The sequence below is a fragment of the Homarus americanus genome, unplaced genomic scaffold (assembly GCF_018991925.1).
Source record: "Homarus americanus isolate GMGI-L3 unplaced genomic scaffold, GMGI_Hamer_2.0 scaffold18703, whole genome shotgun sequence".
Taxonomy (NCBI): Eukaryota; Metazoa; Arthropoda; class Malacostraca; order Decapoda; family Nephropidae; genus Homarus; species Homarus americanus.
Window position 1 is genome coordinate 1,222,823 of NW_024749779.1, and position 20,745 is coordinate 1,243,567.

The window sequence follows — 20,745 nt, forward strand, 5'->3', positions numbered from 1 at the left end:
ATCTTGGCAAATGAGAAACTACAATGAAACAGCCACAGGCTATGACCAAATTAAAGATTTACGGCTCTTTTTTCCTTTCTCTGCAGAAGCTACAATGACAGGATCTGTTCGTCTTAACACGCTTCACAATTTCTCAAACAATTTTCCCAGATAATTTCTCAACACTATTGTCTTTCAACAAGATGGCGCTCCATGTCATTAAGCAACAGCGTTCGGGTATACTGTACTTTAACGAACGCTCCCATAATTACTGGATTGGTATTAGTGGAAAAAGACACCAGGCACAATAACCTGATTTAATGCATTATCAGACGTACAATACCAGCTTTGAGAAACAGCATTGATGTGGCAGTAAAAAAACTAACTTCACAGATACAACTGAATGTGTTCTGTAATGGTGAGAGAGATTTAAGATGTACAACACTTCCCCAGTAGTAATTTTTCCCTTAGAATCTATTTCTCGTGGCTCCAGTGTGCTAAGTTTGTAGTGTCCATTTCCTCCTCATTTTCATGATTTGACACTCCTAAAAGGTGCTAAGTGCTGGATGCTGAGTGCTGGATGCTGACTGCTGGATGCTAAGTGCTGGATGCTGAGTGCTGGATGCTGACTGCTGGATGCTGAGTGCTGGGTATTGGGTGTCATTATTTGTATATAACAGAATTCTCGCTTGTGTCAATAAATCCGGGATCGGGAGTTAGTCGTTTGTGAGGTGGCCATCCTGATTGTTATTGACGAGTGTTGTTTTTTGGTTGATTGTCGTATTAGAAACACAGTACAGAGTGTTGCGAGGGAGAGACACGGCGACAGAGACACGGACAAAGATTTTATCAAAGACTTATTGAGAGAAAGAGAAGGAAGGATATGTTATCAAAGTTCTAAAGGAAAAGAAAGAGATAGAGAAAGAGATCTTTTAGAGATATAAAGAGAAAGTGAGAGATAAAGCGATGGATGTAGGTACCTAAATAGGAAGAGAAAGTGGGGGAGAGAGAAGAGGGTTAGGAAGGAAGTAGAAGAGGGTGAGGGAGGAGGTAGAAGAGGGTGAAGGAGAAGGTAGAAGAAGAGGATGAAGTAGAAGGTAGAAGAAGAGGGTGAAGGAGAAGGTAGAAGAAGAGGGTGAAGGAGAAGGTAGAAGAAGAGGGTGAAGGAGATAGAAGTAGAAGAAGAGGGTGAAGGAGAAGGTAGAAGAAGAGGGTGAAGTAGAAGGTAGAAGAAGAGGGTGAAGGAGATAGTAGAAGAAGAGGGTGAAGGAGAAGGTAGAAGGGGGGTGAGGGAGAAAAAAGATATGTTTATCTAGAATTCTCACGGGTGGAGTCTTAAGACCCTTCAGAGTCCCATAGGAGACTCTCTGTGAGGGAGGAAAGGGAAAGGAGAGAGAGAGAGCAGATGAGGAATAGGGCCGAATATTCTCTCTCTCTCTCTCTCTCTCTCTCTCTCTCTCTCTCTCTCTCTCTCTCTCCATGTAATTACTTACTTTAGAGGTGTGAGGTCATGGGCGCCCCAGTAGACGAGATATTTCCACCTAGCTTTCAATCCCAAGAGGTCTCAGGGCGTTTGGGTCTGTCCTTTAATCCGCCCCAGGGACTAAGGGCCACAGTGATGCTATCTGATTGTCTTGTAATTGTTGCCTTTGTTAACCTGTACGTTAAATTCTACCTCCCAGCCATTGAACCGAAACGGAAGGCGATGGAAACCTTAAACTTCACACAAGATTGATTGACATATTCACTCTGGTATGGGCGGAATGTTAGGGATCAATGTGTGAATGTTGAATGGTTGAGTGGTGACGTTCTGTTGTAACGTTTGTGGTGACATGGATGTTGTTGGTGAAGGGAGTATCCTAGTAATCATGGTGATAGTGCTCTTTCTTCCCCCAGCGTCACCTCGCTTGGTGAATTGGCTATGATGGCGTAAAAAAAATTCTAGATACGCTACCCGAGTTATTTGACCTAATGGTATTCATGTGTGTGTGTGTGTGTGTGTGTGTGTTCTACGTCCCTCAAACCTTAATTATATAACCCACCAGCGTAACTCTTGAGACTGGGAATAATCCTCCAGAAGAGTCAGTACACCTCTTTCACCAAGTCGCCACCCTGACGACCCGGTGCTTCCACCTGATACCTCCACTTGCCAGCCTCCACCACAGCCACAAAGACGAAGGTACTGGGCCAGAAACACCGTAACGCCTCCCGTAATGGTGAGGAGGAGGGGAGGGAAGTGGAGCGAGGAGCATAAGAGAGAGAGAGAGAGAGAGATAGAGCGAGAGAGAGAGAGAGAGAGAGCGAGAGAGAGAGAGAGAGAGAGAGGAAAAAAGAGAAGTTGAAGGGGAAGGATGGAGGGGAGGACAGAGGGAGAATGAAAGGAAAAAAAATAAGAGGAAAAAAGAATAGGAGAGAGAGGAGATGAGAGTTAGCAGTGATAATAGAGAGAGAGAGAGAGAGAGAGAGAGATTTGTGTAGAAGTGGTAAATATAGAGGCAATAAAGGTGAACTAACTATAGGAAAGGGAGAGACAGGGTGAAAATAGTAATCAGGAAGGGAGAAACAGGGAGATTATAATCACCAGGAAGGAAGAGACAAGGAGAACTAGTCACCAAGAAGAGAGAGAGACAGAAAGAACCAACCAGTCACCAGGAAGGGAGAGACGGGGAGAAAATAGTTGTGAGAATGGTAGGACGAAGGGTCATGGTACACGGGACTGGCTGTGATTAGTTGACCGAACTCACCAAGTTAGAGAGCCTGGTGGGAGGTAAAGTTTGTGGGTTCTGAGGCAACTGAAGCAACAAGGTCATTCTAGCCTAGAGACGCTGCTACTCCACCAGGGGATGCTTGAAGTTACAGCACAAGGGATAGCTGAAGTTTGAGATAGCTGAAACCACAACATTAGATATAACTGAAGTTGATATTATAGCTTAGACATAGCTGAAGTTACGAGATAAGGGATGAAATTTTATGTAAGGGAATCATTTAGACTACACATCTAGGAACATTGAAACTCTATTGATTACTGAAATTACGGGAACATGAGGAGGCTACAGGGCCACGAGACACTAAAGCCACGCTGCACCTATAGTGGAAGAGGGAAGCTTTAGGAAGTCAAACAAATGAACTAACGGGAGCTTGACTCAAAAGAGCTAAGGGGGTAAAGGGGAGAAATTAAACAATAGTGTGAAAAGACGACGTAGCTTTGTAAGGCTAAAGGAGAGGGAGAAGGATCCTTGCCTGAGCCACAACAGAAGAGAGAAGGCCCTCACCTGTGGTAAACCAGAAGAGAGATAAGGTGCCCCTGCAGACAAAAAGAGAAGGCCCTCACTTCACTTACAACAAAAGAGAGAGAAGACCCTCACCTCACTTACAACAGAAGAGAGAGAGAAGACCCTCACCTCACTTACACCAGAAGAGAGAGAAGACCTTCACGTCACTTAAAACAGAAGAGAGAGAAGACCCTCACCTCACTTACAACAGAAGAGAGAGAAGACCCTCACCTCACTTACAACAGAAGAGAGAGAAAAGACCCTCACCTCACTTACACCAGAAGAGAGAGAAGATCCTCACCTCACTTACACCAGAAGAGAGAGAGAAGACCCTCACCTCACTTACAACAGGTCAGGAGACAGGGGACAGGTGATACTATGGTCGAGATTTTTCGTTCGTGAATGTAATCTTATATAAGAGTGTGGGACAGGTAAGGTAAGGTGAATAGACTTTAGTGAAGAACATGAAGCAGTGAGGAGGATTCAAGTTAGGTAAAGCTGCAGGTAAGAGGATTCAAGTTAGAGGAAACTGCGGTTAAAAAGCTTTATCGTAGGTGTGGGTAATAGGCTGAAGGAAAGCTGATGTTTGAAAACGTCTGAGAAAATGAAGCACAGAGCTTACATCACTGGAAGGTCTTAACCCCCCGGAAGGCTGCCTGGAGAGGTCTCCTAGGCAACGATCAAAGGTATGGGGTTTAATATCCCGACCAACTGACCACAGCAAACCACTTGTCGGTCTCTTTCCCTCCTCACACCATAATTGACATTTTCTCTCCGACTTTGATGTGACGATTGACCACACAGTTCGTTCTCTGAGCTAAGCTTTTATTTGATAACGATATTAAATTTGTATATATTCTCATATCTCTCTATGTGTGTGTTTGTATGTGCGTGTGTGTGTTATACATGATTTTGTGATTTTGCCGAAATGTAGACCTTCGACATGCTACCAAAGTCATTCCTGCTTTTGACATGACAATAACGACGTGACTGACAAGCCTTATTAGACCCTGAAACCTGAATGGTCATTTTATTGACAGTCCAGTTCCTCTCAGAGCTCCCTTTGACGCACCGATGATCACATACTCCACCTACCTCGGCTACAGAATTAAACTGACCTCATTATCCCTCTCGACTTTAATTCACCGTCAAATCAAACTCATCGTCCGGTTCAGCTTCCGATATTATCCAAGTTGAGATTCAAATTTAGTAAGTTTATTCTAAGGTACGAGTAGATACAACGTTCGGTTAAACCACCCGTATTATTCTGATTTAATCTAAGAACAACTAGAAATCTCATTCACCACTGTCACCCGAACTCACTAACCAATCCAGACGTCTAATTAAACAATAATTTAAATTCAGATTCGAAAAGATTTTTTTATTTTTTTTTAATGGAGGTAAACAAAGGTTTTCCAAGAATTGGGTAAAACCTTCCTAAAACATGACCCCAAAAAAAATCATAAACTAACTCGACCCTTCCAGCTGTTGTTATCACGATATCAACTCCGCTTCAAAACCATATCGAGCAGAAAGTGATTATTTTCCACAGGACGACAGGAGTACGTGATTACTGAGAGGCTAAGGCAATACAATTCAACACTGTGAGGCAGCATTGTTTCCTTTAAACCACAAATCTCTGTTAGTGAAGAAATAGTGGGGGCGTCGGCAGCCGTATTTCTCCGTAAGATTGGGTTCCTTTGTGTTGGCGTGGGCGGGTGAAGACGGTAGGAAGGAGGGGAGAGAGGTAGAGATGGGTGATACTCCCTCAGGGTTCACGTTATGGGGTTCTGTCATAAGTTCACTTCCACTGTATTACTGTGACGTCTCCGGTTATGTGGGAATGTGTGTGGTGGAGAAACAGGGAGAATGACCACGTGAGAGAGAGGGAGAGAGAGAGAGAGAGGAAAAATATACGAAGAGACAAAAGAAAAAAAAAAGCAATGAGAAAGATACAGAGGAAACAGGACACGAGACAGAGAGACAACAAGAGACAGAGAGACAAAAAGAGACACGAGTAAGGAGTTATTTTGGGGAAGAACTGAAGTTTGGATTGACTGAGGAACTTCTGTCTTCCTTAATCGCAGTCTATGCCACGGGAAACACTCAGGCAGTCAGCGGTATTAACCACGGCTGTCTGCGGTACACACACATGTATATACATCAGTTGGTTTAGGTCTCGAGAGGTTTTCTTTAGGTCTCAGCCTCGAACTTGGTCTTGGATGCTTCGATCTCGGTATTAGTTTCGGTCTGGGACATCTGTGGTCTTGGATTTTTGCCCTAGACCTTTTGGAGACCATGTAATAAACCCTTCAATTTCAGTTCCCTTTGATTGATCTCGGTCTCTGATAATAAGTCCTGGCCTCGACTATAGCACTGATACACACGCACACACACGCACACACGCACGCACGCACACACACGCACACACGCACACTAAAATGCATTAGAATGTCATTACCTTTCGATTAGTTTCTATCGTTTTCATTTTTATTATTTAATTAAATTTTACATATATTTAATGGTAATAATAATTATGATAAAGCTTGTAAAGGGAATAATAATAATAATAATAATAATAATAATAATAATAATAATAATAATAATAATAACAATAATAATAATAATAATAATAATAATAATAATAATAATAATAATAATAATAATAATAATAATAATAATAACAATAATAATAATAAGTTTTCTTGTACTAATTCATTTTTTACTTAATCACTAATAAAACCTTCATAACAAATAGTAATAGAAACACCATAGAAATCACACAGACACAATACACTGGCCACCACCACCACCACCACCATATTCAACTCCATAAGTCATACTAATATCTTGTCAATGATCACGGTGTGCTAAAGGGAGATCCTAATGTCTTACTAGATTGACTATAGTATAAGTTACTCACTACCATCTAAATATATATGGACAATAATATGAATTAACTCTAGAAATCACCTCAAAGACATATACGTAATGATATATCAGCTCCTATACATTTTTAATTAGTTTATGTGTATATTATGTGTATATCCAAGAACCTATACACACAATGGTCTATCAGGATGTCTAATTTGATTGTCTTTTAATATGTATATTTTTCTCTATGTAAATATAAATTGGTTTTCTCATTAATTCTGGTGTCGTTTCTCCCCCGAGTGTTGGCTGGCTGCCACTGGGAGAGTTTCCCCAGCAAGAAAACCATTAAATGCCCGTCAAGGGAGGGAGGGAGGGAGGGAGTGTTGGGGGAACTAACACAATTGTGGGATCTTCTCTCCCAGCCTGTGATTACGGGAAGGCACGCCCACTCCTGACTTGTTGTGGGGCGTAGTGTAGTCATCAGAGTGAACTACTACTACTACTACTGCTACTACTTCTTTTGATAATAATAATAATAATAATAATAATAATAATAATATTATTAATAATATATTGTTATATTATATTATATTAGTATATTAGTATATTATTATATTATATTATTATTATTATATTATATTTATATTATTATATTATATTTATATTATTATATTATTATATTATTATTATATTATTATTATTATTATATTATTATTATTACTGCTACTACTATTACTACTATTACTGCTGCTGCTCTTTTGGATACTACAACAACTATTACTTCTTCTATTACTTCTTTTATGGGTGCGCCAGTCGAATGCATACAGCGCTGGCACTCCCAGTTCACCCAGCTGTAAATGGGTACCCAAGTTTACAACTTGGGGAAGTGAATGCAGTACCGGCCATGCTGCCCCTTGTGTACTGAAGGCTTTTAGTTTACAGTGTGCTGTATCCACACTGTCCCTAACGGGCAGTCATGCCTATGGGACCCACTTTCAATATTACAACTATTTTATCGACACACTACGGTATATTTAAGGTGGATGACGAGTTTGCTTGTCATCATAACCTTCAAGATCATTTTACAAAAGATTGAAGATTTTCTTATCAGATGTGCTTCCTTAGTGTGGACGTCTGTTTGAAGAAACTATGAAAGCCTGGCCTGAGCTGTTTATCTCTTCACTATCCGATATCGAGAAAACTTGACCCTAGCGAAATTGCCAAAGTTATTTTTCCCAATAGATCGAGGCAAGACCCTGATAAGGGATTTTTATTGTATATATATATATATATATATATATATATATATATATATATATATATATATATATATATATATATATATATATATATATATATATATATATATATATATATATATATAGGTCATTTTCATCTGGAAAATTAACCTAAATTCTCACTAGGTCAGTCAGCATACTGGTATGACACATATCAAGACAAAGGGGAGAGTTACAAGATGGCGCGTGACAGACTTTATCTTCGAAGTGTTGACAAGGTGACAGCTGCCTTCCTCTTAGTCTATTTGTCACTGAAGTCTTGAGCCGTCGGCCCCTGCTGTCGTGGTGACGCCTTATCTGAGCTGTTCTCGTGACATATTACAGCGCACTGTTGAGTATACTACGACGATAACAAGAGCTGATGCTTTAGGGGAAAATAAAGCCTCGTTATTATCTTATTATCACGAGTAGATAACAATATGAAGCTCTATACAAAAAATGAAGATTCGTTATCATTATGTTTACACCACCAGATAACGACTTCCCTCCCCCCACCTCGCCTCCTCTTCCTTCCTCCTTCACTCTTCCTCTACCTCTCCCCTCGCCTCCATTTTGCTCATTTAAGTCTTGATGATGATGTTCTTTACTACATATTTTCTCTCCGTGTCCCTCCTCTCTTCCTCTTTTTCTCTTCTCCTCCCCCCTCCCTTCTCCGTAATCTGCCCTTTCCTCTCTTATCCTTCACCTCTCCCTCATCCCACTCTAACCTTCCCTTACCCTCCGTCACCCCTCCGTCACCCCTCCCTCCCCACACGCAATAATAATAAGACGCTCGTCGTCTCCTCAGCCTCATGTGGGGAAATATGTTTAAAGTCGTGAGTATTATAGCTGTCGCAGGGGTCATCTCTCACTCTTCCCGCTGTTATTTTTCCTCTATCCTTCCTTCCTTCCTTCCTTCCTACCTTCCTTCCTCCTTTCCTTCCTTCCTTCGTGTTTGTTAACCAGACAGGACACACTGGCCTGAACTTTTAACACTCAGTCCAGAGGATGAAAACATATGTTGGTCATTGAAGCTTTCGTTAAATTGGGATAATCGTCGATTAAGCTTTAAAATACAACTGACGCTTTTGCCAGATAGGGATAACGTTTTTTTATTGGTAGAACTTCATAGAAATTAATTGGCGTGTGGTCAAATTTGCTCTGTTTCACTTTAATGTTGTTTACCATCAAAAAACAGCCAAATTATTGGTTAGGTTAGGTTAGGTTAGGTTAGGTTAGGTTAGGGCACATACAGATGCTCACCTTCAAAGGACACTTACGCTGGACCGGTGACTGGAATTGCTTTCAGACAAAAATGGACTATTGACTGCGGGGTCTCTGTCACCCGGCCTCGCCTCTGTCACCCGGCCTCGCCTCTGTCACCCGCCTCGCCTCTGTCACCCAGCCTCGCCTCTGTCACCCTGGCCTCGTTTGTCACCCAGCCTCGCCTCTGTCACCCAGCCTCGCCTCTCTGTCACCCAGGCTTTCTCTGTCACCCGGCCTCGCCTCTGTCACCCGGCCTCGCCTCTGTCACCCGGCCTCGCCTCTGTCACCCGGCCTCGCCTCTGTCACCCGGCCTCGCCTCTGTCACCCGGCCTTTCCTCTATCACCCGGCCTTTCCTCTATCACCCGGCCTTTCCTCTATCCACCCAGCCTCGCCTCCTGTCAGCCGGCCTTTCCTCTGTCACCCAGCCTGCCCTCTGTCACCAGCCTTTCCTCTATCACCCAGCCTTTCACCTCCTATCACCCGGCTTCGCCTCTGTCCACCCGGCCTTTCCTCTATCACCCGGCCTCGCCTCTGTCACCCAGCCTTTCCTCTATCACCCAGCCTCGCCTCCAGTCACCCAGCCTTTCCTCTATCCACCCGGCCTTTCCTCTGTCACCAGCCTCGCCTCTGTCCCACCCAACCTCGCCTCTATCACCCAACCTCGCCTCCTATCACCCAGCCTTTCCTCTGTCACCCGGCCTTTCCTCTGTCACCGGCCTCGCCTCTGTCACCAGCCTTTCCTCTGTCACCCCGGCCTCGCCTCTGTCACCAACCTTTCCCTCTATCACCCAGCCTTTCCTCTGTCACCAGCCTCCGCCTCTGTCACCCAGCCTCGCCTCTGTCACCCGGCCTCACCTCTATCACCCGGCCTTTCCTCTGTCACCCAGCCTTTCCCTCTGTCCTGCCAGCCTCACCCTCTGTCACCCAGCCTCGCCTCTGCCCAACCTCGCCTCCTATCACCCGGCCTTTCCTCTGTCACCCGGCCTTTCCTCTGTCACCAGCCTCGCCTCCTGTCACCCGGCCTCGCCTCTGTCACCGGCCTCGCCTCTGTCACCCAGCCTCGCCTCTCTGTCACCCAACCTTTCCTCTGTCACCCGGCCTTTCCTCTATCACTGACCTTTCTCTATCACCAGCCTCGCCTCCTGTCACCCAGCCTCGCCTCTGTCACCAGCCCTTCCTCTGTCACCCGGCCTTTCCTCTGTCACCCGGCCTCGCCTCTGTCACCCGGCCTTTCCTCTATCACCCGGCCTCGCCTCACTCTTAATTAAATGTCGTCATGGGAGCCACGTTAATATTATGTCTATTATGTGTCCTGGCGTCCCCACATCCCTCTTACTCGTATATAATAATTCAATATTTTAATAGTAGTAGTATTCCTTGGTGCATAATTTTATAGTTTCTCATGTTTGGAGAGAGAGAGAGAGAGAGAGAGAGAGAGAGAGAGCTATAAGTCTAACCTCAAAGTTTCAAACACATGATGCCTACTGTAGTTAAACAATTTAACATTTCAAAGAGACAATATTTCGAAAATTTCTACATATTGAAAATTCTTATTAAAACAGAACTGCATATTGTTTCTAAGAGAGGCAGAATGTGTGTGTGTGTGTGTGTGTGTGTGTGGCCACTCCATACATTTCCGGGTTGTGTTGACCAGTCCTCTCAGAGTCTGCATCTCTCCCAGGGTGACGCCACTAAGTTCATTCATCTCTCCCAGTCTCTCCCACCACCTGGCCTTCCTACCCACAATTTGATCAGTTAATCTATATGCTATGAATAAACAAATTAATAAAATATAAAAATATGACATCTTTCTGCTAACTGTTTTTTTCTTTTTTGAGATTTCGTCGAGATAAAAATCGAATTGATCACTATTTTTGTCACACGAGATAAATAACTTATATATATAGCAGTGCTGATTTAAGGTCGTTTGGTCTGCTATTCGTTTTCTAATTTGGAAATTCTTAGTAATTACGTATGATAATAGATCTTTATAACGCTATCATCGTTTACATCTATACGAGTCCTTTTTTTCATCTTAATTGCACCCAATCAAGACTCCATCGCGTTTCATTTTCAATAGATAATTGTAACTGATAAGAAAAGTGCCCATCTTATTAAAAAATTTACGTTCAAGAAATAATTATTTGACTTATTACTTTTCTGATTTTGTTCTTATTTTTTTTCCCTTTTTATTTATTTAAGCTGTTTATTATTCTATCTGTTATCAGTTCATCTATGATTATTTTTGTCCATACATTTATCAACTCCATTTATGTCTATATCCACCGACCTATTTATCCATTTAATAATATATTCTGGCGTATGGGAGAGCCAACACTGAGGTCCTAATGTAGACTCTTCAACAAAGACGACACTAGCTAGTAAACAGATGATTAGCGAAAAACATTAACTCTTCCTTCTCCTCCTCCTCCTCCTCCTCCTCCTCCTCCTATTCCTCCTCTTTCATCTGGTCCACTTCGTCGTCTCGTCCTTCGTCATTCCTCCTCCTCCATCTCCTCCTCCTCCTCTCCTCTTCTTCCTTTCCCCCTCGTCTACCTAGAAAGTAAACGAGAAAGAGTAGACGCATACCATGGTCCACTCTTCCTCCTCCTCCTCCTCCTCCTCTTCCCCTTCTTCTTCTCGATGACAAGCACATGAAGAGGAGGATGAAATGAAAAGGAAAACACCAACACCTCTTCCTCCTCTTCTTAATCCTTTTCCTCCCCTCTTTATTTCCCACCCACCCTTCTTCCATCTCCCCCTTTCATCATTATTATCATCCTCCATCTCCTCCTACTATTCTTTATCCTCCTTTAGAACAGTGTATCATGGTTCTACAAGGCTGCTATGGAGAAAGATCAAACTTAAGGTAATCTTTCTTAATGACTGTGTTTCTTCAACTCCTCGAGGCAGTTAAAAAGTGTGTAGAAGTTAGGAAATACTACTCCCGTGTTTAATGTACTGTATATACCTTTATTACCCCCTTGGTTATAACTTCTGATGCAACACGCTGTAATATCATGAGTCTTCTTCAGGGATAACCAAGCGTCAGGAATCTCAAAAGGTGTCGTCTGTTGTTTGTTTTATTATTGTTGTTGTTGTTGTTGTTGTTGTTATTTTCTTTCACTAGTGACTAAAATTGTAAGAACGTAATAAATGGACTGTGGTCACTTCAAGAGTTCACAGTTGATATGATACAATGTGCGTGTGCGTGTGCGTGCGTGCGTGCGTGTGTGTGTGTGTGTGTGTGTGTGTGTGTGTGTGTGTGTGTGTGTGTGCGCGCAACACTAATACTGTACCCGTGTTTGTAAATTTACTAAATAGAGAAATTCGGGGATATTAATCGTGCACATATTCACTATGTGGTCATTTATTGAAGTTTCATAAATATACAATTGACAGAACAGTTACTCTTATATGCAACAAGCTAATATGTCATTCATAAACCAGCCAGCGAGAGCGATGAAGGACACCAAATTCACCTTTATTAAATATAGCTCGTGAAGTAATGTATATACCTCACGGATAATCTTTTTGTGTACGTAACTTAAGACCTCTTGTTTCAATCACGAGGACATAGTAAATTAAGAGCAATTATTTACTACTATATATCTATTGACTATGGGTGTGACAACAGAGTAAACCATCTCAGTGTTTTGGATGAGACAGAGAAGGAGAGACATAACGTATATAACAAAACACAACGCCAAGGAGAGACTCACAGGCACGAGACAAGGAAAAACAATCACACAGGCAGGACTTTCCCTCCTCTGGCCACCTCCTGATCTCCATGCCACCCAGAAAAAAGTCCGGTGGAAATCATAACTATATTGGTGGGGACCTCGGGTGGCGGAAGAGACGGAAGGAAAATATATAGGAAGGGACAGAAAGTGGGAGAGAGATAAATATAGAGGGATAGAGGGGTTAGAGGAAAGGAATGGAAACTGTATCTAAAAAGGAAGACAGAGAGAGAGATTTAGGTCAAGAAGAAGGAAGGAGTGGAGGAAAAAATAGAAAGGAATTGGGATAGAAAGAGATAAATGCCAAGAATAAAGAGAAATACGAGAAGGATTTTTTTAGAAAGCCAGAGAGAGAGAGAGAGAGAGAGAGAGAGATTAAATGAAAAGAAGTTGTAGAGTAAAGAAACTACAATTCATGAAGGAGGAACAGTAAAAGTAGAAACACACACAAGGAATAAGAGATACAGAGAGTGTGGGAGAAACTGTTGGCTCCTGATGAAGACAGTGAAGAAAGAGTGGTGGCAGTATGTCATCAGAGGGAGGTGTTATCTGGTGCAGGAGGCGAGAGGAGGTCTTTGTCTCCTCTGAAATGTTGAAGACTCTGAAACACCTTTTTTTTTTAGGTGCAAAGGAATTCTGTCCTGAAACACACCAAGCATTTCGGTGGTAACTTAGCGGTCTCCTCTTCTTCACTCTCTTGTCTTCAGGCAATGGAAGACAAGGAAAGTGAAGGGGAGAGAGAACAGGAAGGAGGACGAAGAAGTGGACATAGAAAAAAGGGGGTAAGATAAAGAAGACGAAGACAAAGAGGAGGGAAGAAAATGGAAAACGAGCAGGGAAAGAAGAATGAGAAAAGAGTGAGGGACGGGAACCACTGATGAAAAGTACTTTTTTGTTTTCGTCTTAACCCCCCCGCCCCCGCCCCCCTCCGCTCCGCCACGCACATACACACACTGCTAAAAATGTTTCCGGTAATGTTTATAACTATACAGTAATTTATGATGCGAGTCGTGGCATAGCAGTGATGATGTGAAGATAGAGGTAAAAGATAACATGACTGCTCGGTTGAGTGAAATTCTGTGGGAATGTAGTTTTTCGTTCTAGCAACTCTGTTAGTTTCTGTATACCACTGATGCGAAATACGAAATAGACTAATAGCTATCCACATTTGGCTTCATAAATAGCCACATAGGACGTAATGTAAAGTGTTCTACTAAAGGATATTGCGGGTAATGTTGTGGATTTATTGGCAATGTTGGTTGACTGTCTGGCAGGTAGTCTGTAAATTGTGGTTGCCCAACAAAATTTTCAGTTGTTCCGGCCAATCGAACATGCTAATCCGCGAGAGGAGACAAGGAATGGCTTTCAAGGAGAGTAGGAGGAGGAAGAGGAAGTGGAACAGAAGATGGGATGGTAATCTCATGCCCTACTCTTCCTTGTTCTTCTCTCCTCAGTTATGGGTTCTTCCTATTCCTTCTTATTTTCTTTTCAGGGAGAAGACGAAAAGGAAATTGTGGTTATAGGCGGAATTGTGGTGAAGGTGTGGGGTTGTGGTGAGGGTGAGTTTTTCTTGTGGTGGGGATGTGGTTTTGAGAGGGGCTTTTGTTGTGGTCGGGGTTGTGATTTTGTGCAGGGTGAGGATGTAGAAGGGTGGTTCGAACGAGGTTGTGACGTTGGCGGTGTTCTGGTCTGGATGGGGTTGTGATTGCGGAGAGAGTTGTAGATTTATGCGGGGTTGTGATTGTAGGTAGAGCTGTGGTTGTGGGTTTTATTGTGGTTGAGGTTGTGGATGGGGTTATGAGAGGGGTTGTGGGTAGGGTTATTGTGTGAGTAAATTTATGGTTATAGATAGGGGTTATGGTTGAGGTTGTAGAGTGGGTTCGGTTTTGATGGTGGATGGGTTTGTAGGATACGAGTCATATAAAATGCAATAAATAGTCTTATGTTTAATATTTTTGTGTTTCTATGGTTAAGTGTCTTCTTAACACGCAATCAAACCCAGAAAACAACCAAATTCATTCCACCGTATTTTTGCTCCACCGTCAACCAGCGACCAAATGCCCACCATCATGACGAGGTAAAAAAATCTCATTACTTCCCAGAAAAGTTTTACAATTTTCCAAGACGTGTTGACGAAAGGACACCCAGTCGTTTGAGGCTTCACATGTTAGACAAAAACATACGACGCTCTTGTCCTTCCCCTCGTTAACATGATTCAAAACGTTAATAAAATTTCTCAAAAGGAGAAAACTCATCGTTGCCTGACTTTAAGATTCTCTCTCTCTCTTTCTCCAGGGGGGTATCATTCGCCTTTACTCTTCCTTGACGATGTTTCTCTTGTCTTTTATTCCTTTCACCGCTCTTTGGATTCAGTTCATTGTCTTGTGTTCTACCATAATCTAGCCGTCTATCGGTGATCACAGACTTCTCTAGCGTTTTCTTTTACGATGTCGTGACGCTTTATCTGCGGGTAGTCTCTGATGACGGCTGGAGGTGTGTTGGTTCTGGAGTTTGTTTACCTTTCTGTTTGTGACGAGGGAATGGAAGATCTCCTCGTGCAGGTCATTACTAGATGGAAGCATTCTGAGACGATAATGAACATAAAAGACAGTCAATGGGAATAACATAATGTATATTTATTTATATTACAGTTATGAATTAAACCAATTCGCGTAACTTGAACCAAACCATAATGACTATATGGAATACATTTTTTTATGGATGGAATTAATTCATATAACTTGATATAGACAGATATATAATTAATATATTTGAAGTTCGTAAAGATAACATATATTCATACCAGGGGCTAAATAATTCCTTGGCGATAAGACATTGATCTGGAAATTAGTCTTGATGAAACAGGAGGTAAGTTGGTGACTCCCAGGAGATATTGCGCTCCAGTAGCTTGTTTCATTGAAGAAGAATTATACACAAGCTGGGGACCTCACAAAGCGTGTTCGGTATATCCTTTTAACAATTACTGTGTTTTGGCACTCATGAGGATCACTGTGGAGAATATGTTGTGGTGTATATATCTTAATTCCTTGAGTACGATAACATCCCCTTTAGTACGATGATGTAACTCCATAAGTACGATGTTCGTGCCACTTAAACACAATAACTTAACCCATGAGTACGATAACCTCTTGAGTAAGATAACTTAACCCTGGAATATGATGACTTAATTCCTTGAATATGATAAGCTAACCTCTAGAATTAAATGACATTATACCTTGAGTACGATAACTTAACCACCTTGAGTAAAATGCCCTCTTCCTCAATAAATTAGTTCATCGTAACCCAAGGATTAAAAATCATCATACTCAAACAAAGAAAGACACTGTAAACACGAGGCTAAAGTCACTGTTATTGAATGACTTATTTCACTGCACCCAGAGTGATGGTCTCGTTCGCTTATTCATCCATTTATTCATTTAACTTATCCTCCATTTATTCATTTAACTTATCCTCCCATTTCTACTATTCTGACCTTACATCACCGTTCTCTCTCTCTCTCTCTCTCTCTCTCTCTCTCTCTCGTTACACCTTATTGTGTTCAGGTGCTCCGTGGCATGCAACAAAATATGCAGGGGGGGTTTATTGAGCCATAACTAGTATGCGTGTAGCAATAAAGGGAGTTTAACGACAAAGTCAACGACAAATACACACAAAGTCTCCCCCAAAGACGTATGCTAATGTATGTATATATATATATATATATATATATATATATATATATATATATATATATATATATATATATATATATATATATATATATATATATATATATATATATATATATATATATATATAAAGGTTGTGGTCCCTCGGTCGCGTTATGGAGGTGGGAGGGGTCAAACGGACAGACAGACAGGATGAAATGGACAGAGACAGAAAGATAGGGAGATAGACAAGACAGACAGTCACAGACACAGATAGAGATGGGTGGGACAGAGAGAGACAGGTAGAGAGAAAGAGAACGGGAAATACAGACAGACAAACAAACAGACAGAAGAAACACACAAAATTAAGACAATATTGTAATATAAAAATGTATTATTTTTTTTATCATGGAGAAAAAGAGGAAAAAAGAACAGGAACATTAGCTTAAAATAACAGGCTTTTATGTTCAGTATTACCGCCAACCCTCACTGGTATTATCCAACAACAAAGAGCACGTGTCCTCATAAAGTGTCACCTAGGGAGGCGAGGGTCGACCACTGTCTCACCTGGATTTAATTTAAGTTTATCCTCGTCTACCCGGTAGCTTGTCCAGTCTCTCACGGAGATGTAAGCCACACGTGAGCAGTGTGTAGGACAGTGTCGGGTCTTGTTTTGTTTTTTACTTGTTTAAGAAAGAGTCAGGTTGAACTAGTTTAAATTAACTGTATTAAATCACCCAAAATATAAAACAAAGAACATCTGTTACACTAAATAGGGATAATTATAAACCGGTTACCGATAATTATTATGTATTTGTCTTTTGGGGAAACTTCTGTCTGGTCATAAACGATCATGTAGATCATAAAAATAATATATAAAAGAATAGCTTCATACAAAACTTCATCTAGCCTAACCTAACCTAATTGAAAAAAAAATTATTTTAAGGCTATATATATATATATATATATATATATATATATATATATATATATATATATATATATATATATATATATATATATATATATATATATATAGTGGAGAGGCCCTCACTGTAATAACTGCAGTATGGCAATAATGAAAATTTAAATACTGACATCAAAACATAAATTTGACTCTGGAATCAAAGCGCTCACTGGAAATGATAAAATGTATATGCAGATCTACTTTTAGCCTCATACGTGTTGGCAATATCGAGAGATTAAACAAGCCTGATAACAGACTGATTAAAAAAAATATTTTTATAACATATTATTTAAGTCATCTAAAGACTGGGTTTACGGGAGAGAATGCGGCGTATCTACACTCTTGCTTATGTTTAAACGGATTTATTTTAAGCAACAGTGTAATCCTTATTCACAGACTTAAGTGTAAGGATGAATCGACGTTTAGCAGTGTTAAGATGTCGTATTCGAAGGAGTGTCATTGAACTGTAGGGATTAAGGAAAATATGCTCATGAGGTTGCGATATCAAACTAGTGGGCTATTTCCCGTACTCAAGAGGTTCAAAGAAATTATATTGATAATAATAATAAAACGCCTGCTTACCACTCACAGCTGCCACTATCATAAAGTTAACTCACATCTCCTCAAAACGCGATCACCTTCTCTCACTTAACCCATAAAAGCTCATCGTAGTAGAACCAGGGAACTATCTTAACTCATCTGCGTGTGGAGGCAGTTGTTCGTGAACTGGTAAACTGATTGATGGATCTAGTTCGTGTTGAGGTGCTGAGTCCTACAACCCCCGCCCCCACCCCACCCGAAACCCCTAAAAACAAAGACAAAACAAAATTATCACGGCTGAGGAAACTGAGCAACAAGATGTTTTGGCCGCGTCTCTCATCGATAAATGTCTTGATCAACATAGGAGGAAAAACGCAATCTTCTTTTTTTTTGGGGGGGGGGAGGTTAATTCTTGGATGGAAATAATTTAAACCTCCAATTACATACGAGATGATGATCAATTGGTCAGACTGTGGGCTCTTCAAAGGTGTGTGTTTTGTTAGAATGTTAGTAAACAACTTATTGATTACTTCAGGTCACAGGTCAGTAGGTCATGAATTTCAGGTCGTGTTTCCTCCTTCCTACATAACATAAGAATAAAGTCCGTCCCAAATACTATGGTCATTATTCCTATATGCAGTTTTATACTATTCAGGCAAGTTTTTTGTTTTCTTGTTTTGCATTGAGGAGAGAGAAGAGGAGACACAGTGACCCCCGAAGGATAATGAAAGTCTTTTAGTACCTGAGTGAACGTGTGGGTAGCAGTGTTGGTGCCTGAGTGAACGTGTAGGTAGCAGTGTCTGATTGAACTTGTGGGTAGCAGTGTTGGTGCCTGAGTAGGCGTGTGGGTAGCAGTGTTGGTGCCTGAGTAGGCGTGTGGGTAGCAGTGTTGGTGTCTGAGTGAACGTGTGGGTAGCAGTGGTGGTGCTTGAGTGGGCGTGCGGGTAGTAGTGTTGGCGCCTGAGTGAGCGTGTGGGTAGCAGTGTTGGTGTTGTAAAAGCATACATAAACTGGACCATTTCTTGTTTATGGGAAAAGTGAACATAAATAAGTTATTACATGTCATCCATTGAGTCTTTGGTGTGTTTCTGCGTTCACTAATAACAATCACTTCAGCCAAACGAAATACTGACATGATTTCCACGTCATTATTCTGTATGTTCTTATATTATGACATGAACTTAATTCTAATAGAGTTTAAAGCAATTTACTCTCTCTCTCTCTCTCTCTCTCTCTCATTTTTTTCTGTATGTAGTACCTGTGCGTCAAGCAGACAGGTGACAGTAATAGAGAACCGTTATAGGAGCGAGACAGAGAGAGACAAAGAGATAGAGATAATGAGAGGAGAGACTATAGGAGAATTCTCTTTTTATTTTGCTCTTCAAAATACAATACCTACTGTTTGAGATAATACCCTTGCAGGATGTACTTAGATTTTAGCTAAGGTTTAAGATTGAAATTTGTGATATGTTTCAAAATATCGACAGTGTGGGGTTGGTGGGGGACGGGAGGGGGGGGGGGGTGTTATGTAGCACAAGGGCCAACCACACAGCCCATAACCGCCCACTACGCCCCACTGCCCACGTCTACGGTCTCACGATATCAAGTGTTTACTACACACGCCAGGCCAACAGACTCTAGAGTTGAAGGAATGTCGGCCATACTGAGCACAGACCACGCCCCCGAGGGTATTGCGACCAATCAGAAGACAGTATAATTAGCTAGGACTTTAAGAAAACACTTGTGATTGGTTCTTGCTGCCCTAACGACTCTAAATTGCTTTCTAGAATGTTGGGATGAGGAATTGAACTGAGGATAAAACAAGAGTGTGTTTATCATCTTATTATTTGTAAGAGTATTTTACATCCATTCACTAAAAAATAAATATTAAAAAAAATAAATCAATTGATAAACAAACGAATTATTATACACACACACACACACACACACACACACACGCACACACACACACACACGCACACTCTCTCTCTCTCTCTCTCTGAAACGAACCATCTATGTGTTGACTTGTAGATAAAGCTTTAATTAGCAGATGGAACCCCCCCTCCCTCCCTCCCCGCCCTCCTCTAAGGCAGCTGTGGGCGAGTGGGTAATTTTAACCAAGTTTTACGGCTTCTGGCGCGGGACTTTAAGAGACAGACTTGATCCTACTCGAAGGAGCTTTGAGCCACTTAGCGTTTTACTGTTCACACTCTCAATTCTTGTGGATCTCGGTGAGCTTTCCCTTCGAGAATACCAAGCGAGAGTGAGAGGGGTGAAAGGGAGAGAGAGAGAGGGGGGGTGAGAGAGTGGGGGAATTGGTGGGTGAATGTGGGATACAGTGGGAGAGTAAACATGGGAAGGAGGGAATTTTTGGAGGAAAGAAAGATGGAAGTTATAAAATTTGAGAGAGAGGGAGGATGAAAGGAAAAGGATGAGAGGGGTTAAGGAAGGAGGGAGTGGGAGGGATCGTAAGAGGAAGAGAGGGGGGAGCATGAGAGGAACGGAGGGAAAGAGGGGGAATGAGAGGAGGGGAGGGGGAGCAGGAGACGAATAGCTCACTGCCTCTGTCTGGACTGCCTCTTGCACTGTCCTAAGGGTCATTACTTTACGGCCAGAGCATCACTAACCTAACCTAACCTAACCTACCCTATCTACGATTGGGTACCTAAATCTACAGTTGAGGATGTGAGGTCGGTCGAGTACAGTGCCACCTATGCTTGATGTCCAGACCAGTATCCATCGGCATTCTCCCCGTCAGACCTATGGCACCGACCCACTTTCACATCGACATATTCAGTGAGTCCGTTGGTCATATATTTTATGAGCTGTAAAAATCAGTGTGGGTTGTAAAGCTCTTAGTGTCATCACACCCGAGGGAGTTTTGAACAAAATACTGCTCGAGTCAGTGACCTAATTCTTGGTTCAGTTCCTTAGTCTTCCCTGACCTTTTATCCAGTATTTTTATCCACACTAAACCTACACTTTCTCTCTGGAGTAGCTAATTTATTATACCCTTTGTATTTAATTTGATGCTGCTACAGACAGACAGATAGACAGACATACAGACAGACAGACGAACGAAAATAACACATTACACGACAGGTCGACCAAGTTGGGGAAGACTGATACACTTGCCGATTTTTTCTCTCAAAAGACAAAGA

The 20,745-nt window shown here is 41.6% G+C and overlaps 1 protein-coding gene across 1 annotated transcript; it reads left to right on the top strand.

Moving 5' to 3' along the window:
- Positions 1–182: 182 nt before the first annotated feature.
- LOC121853813 (proline-rich receptor-like protein kinase PERK9) lies at positions 183–9,937 on the top strand. The gene is made up of 2 exons (XM_042348188.1): positions 183–216; positions 8,712–9,937. Exons 1-2 carry the CDS (start codon positions 183–185, stop codon positions 9,935–9,937), a joined length of 1,260 nt encoding a protein of 419 aa, XP_042204122.1.
- Positions 9,938–20,745: the final 10,808 nt, after the last annotated feature.

Excerpts from the sequence above, each read along its gene's own strand:
- LOC121853813 (XM_042348188.1), top strand. The coding sequence starts at position 183 with ATGGCGCTCCATGTCATTAAGCAACAGCGTTCGG. Across the intron at positions 217-8,711 it reads CATTAAGCAACAGCGTTCGG|ACAAAAATGGACTATTGACT; the intron begins GTATACTGTACT and ends AATTGCTTTCAG.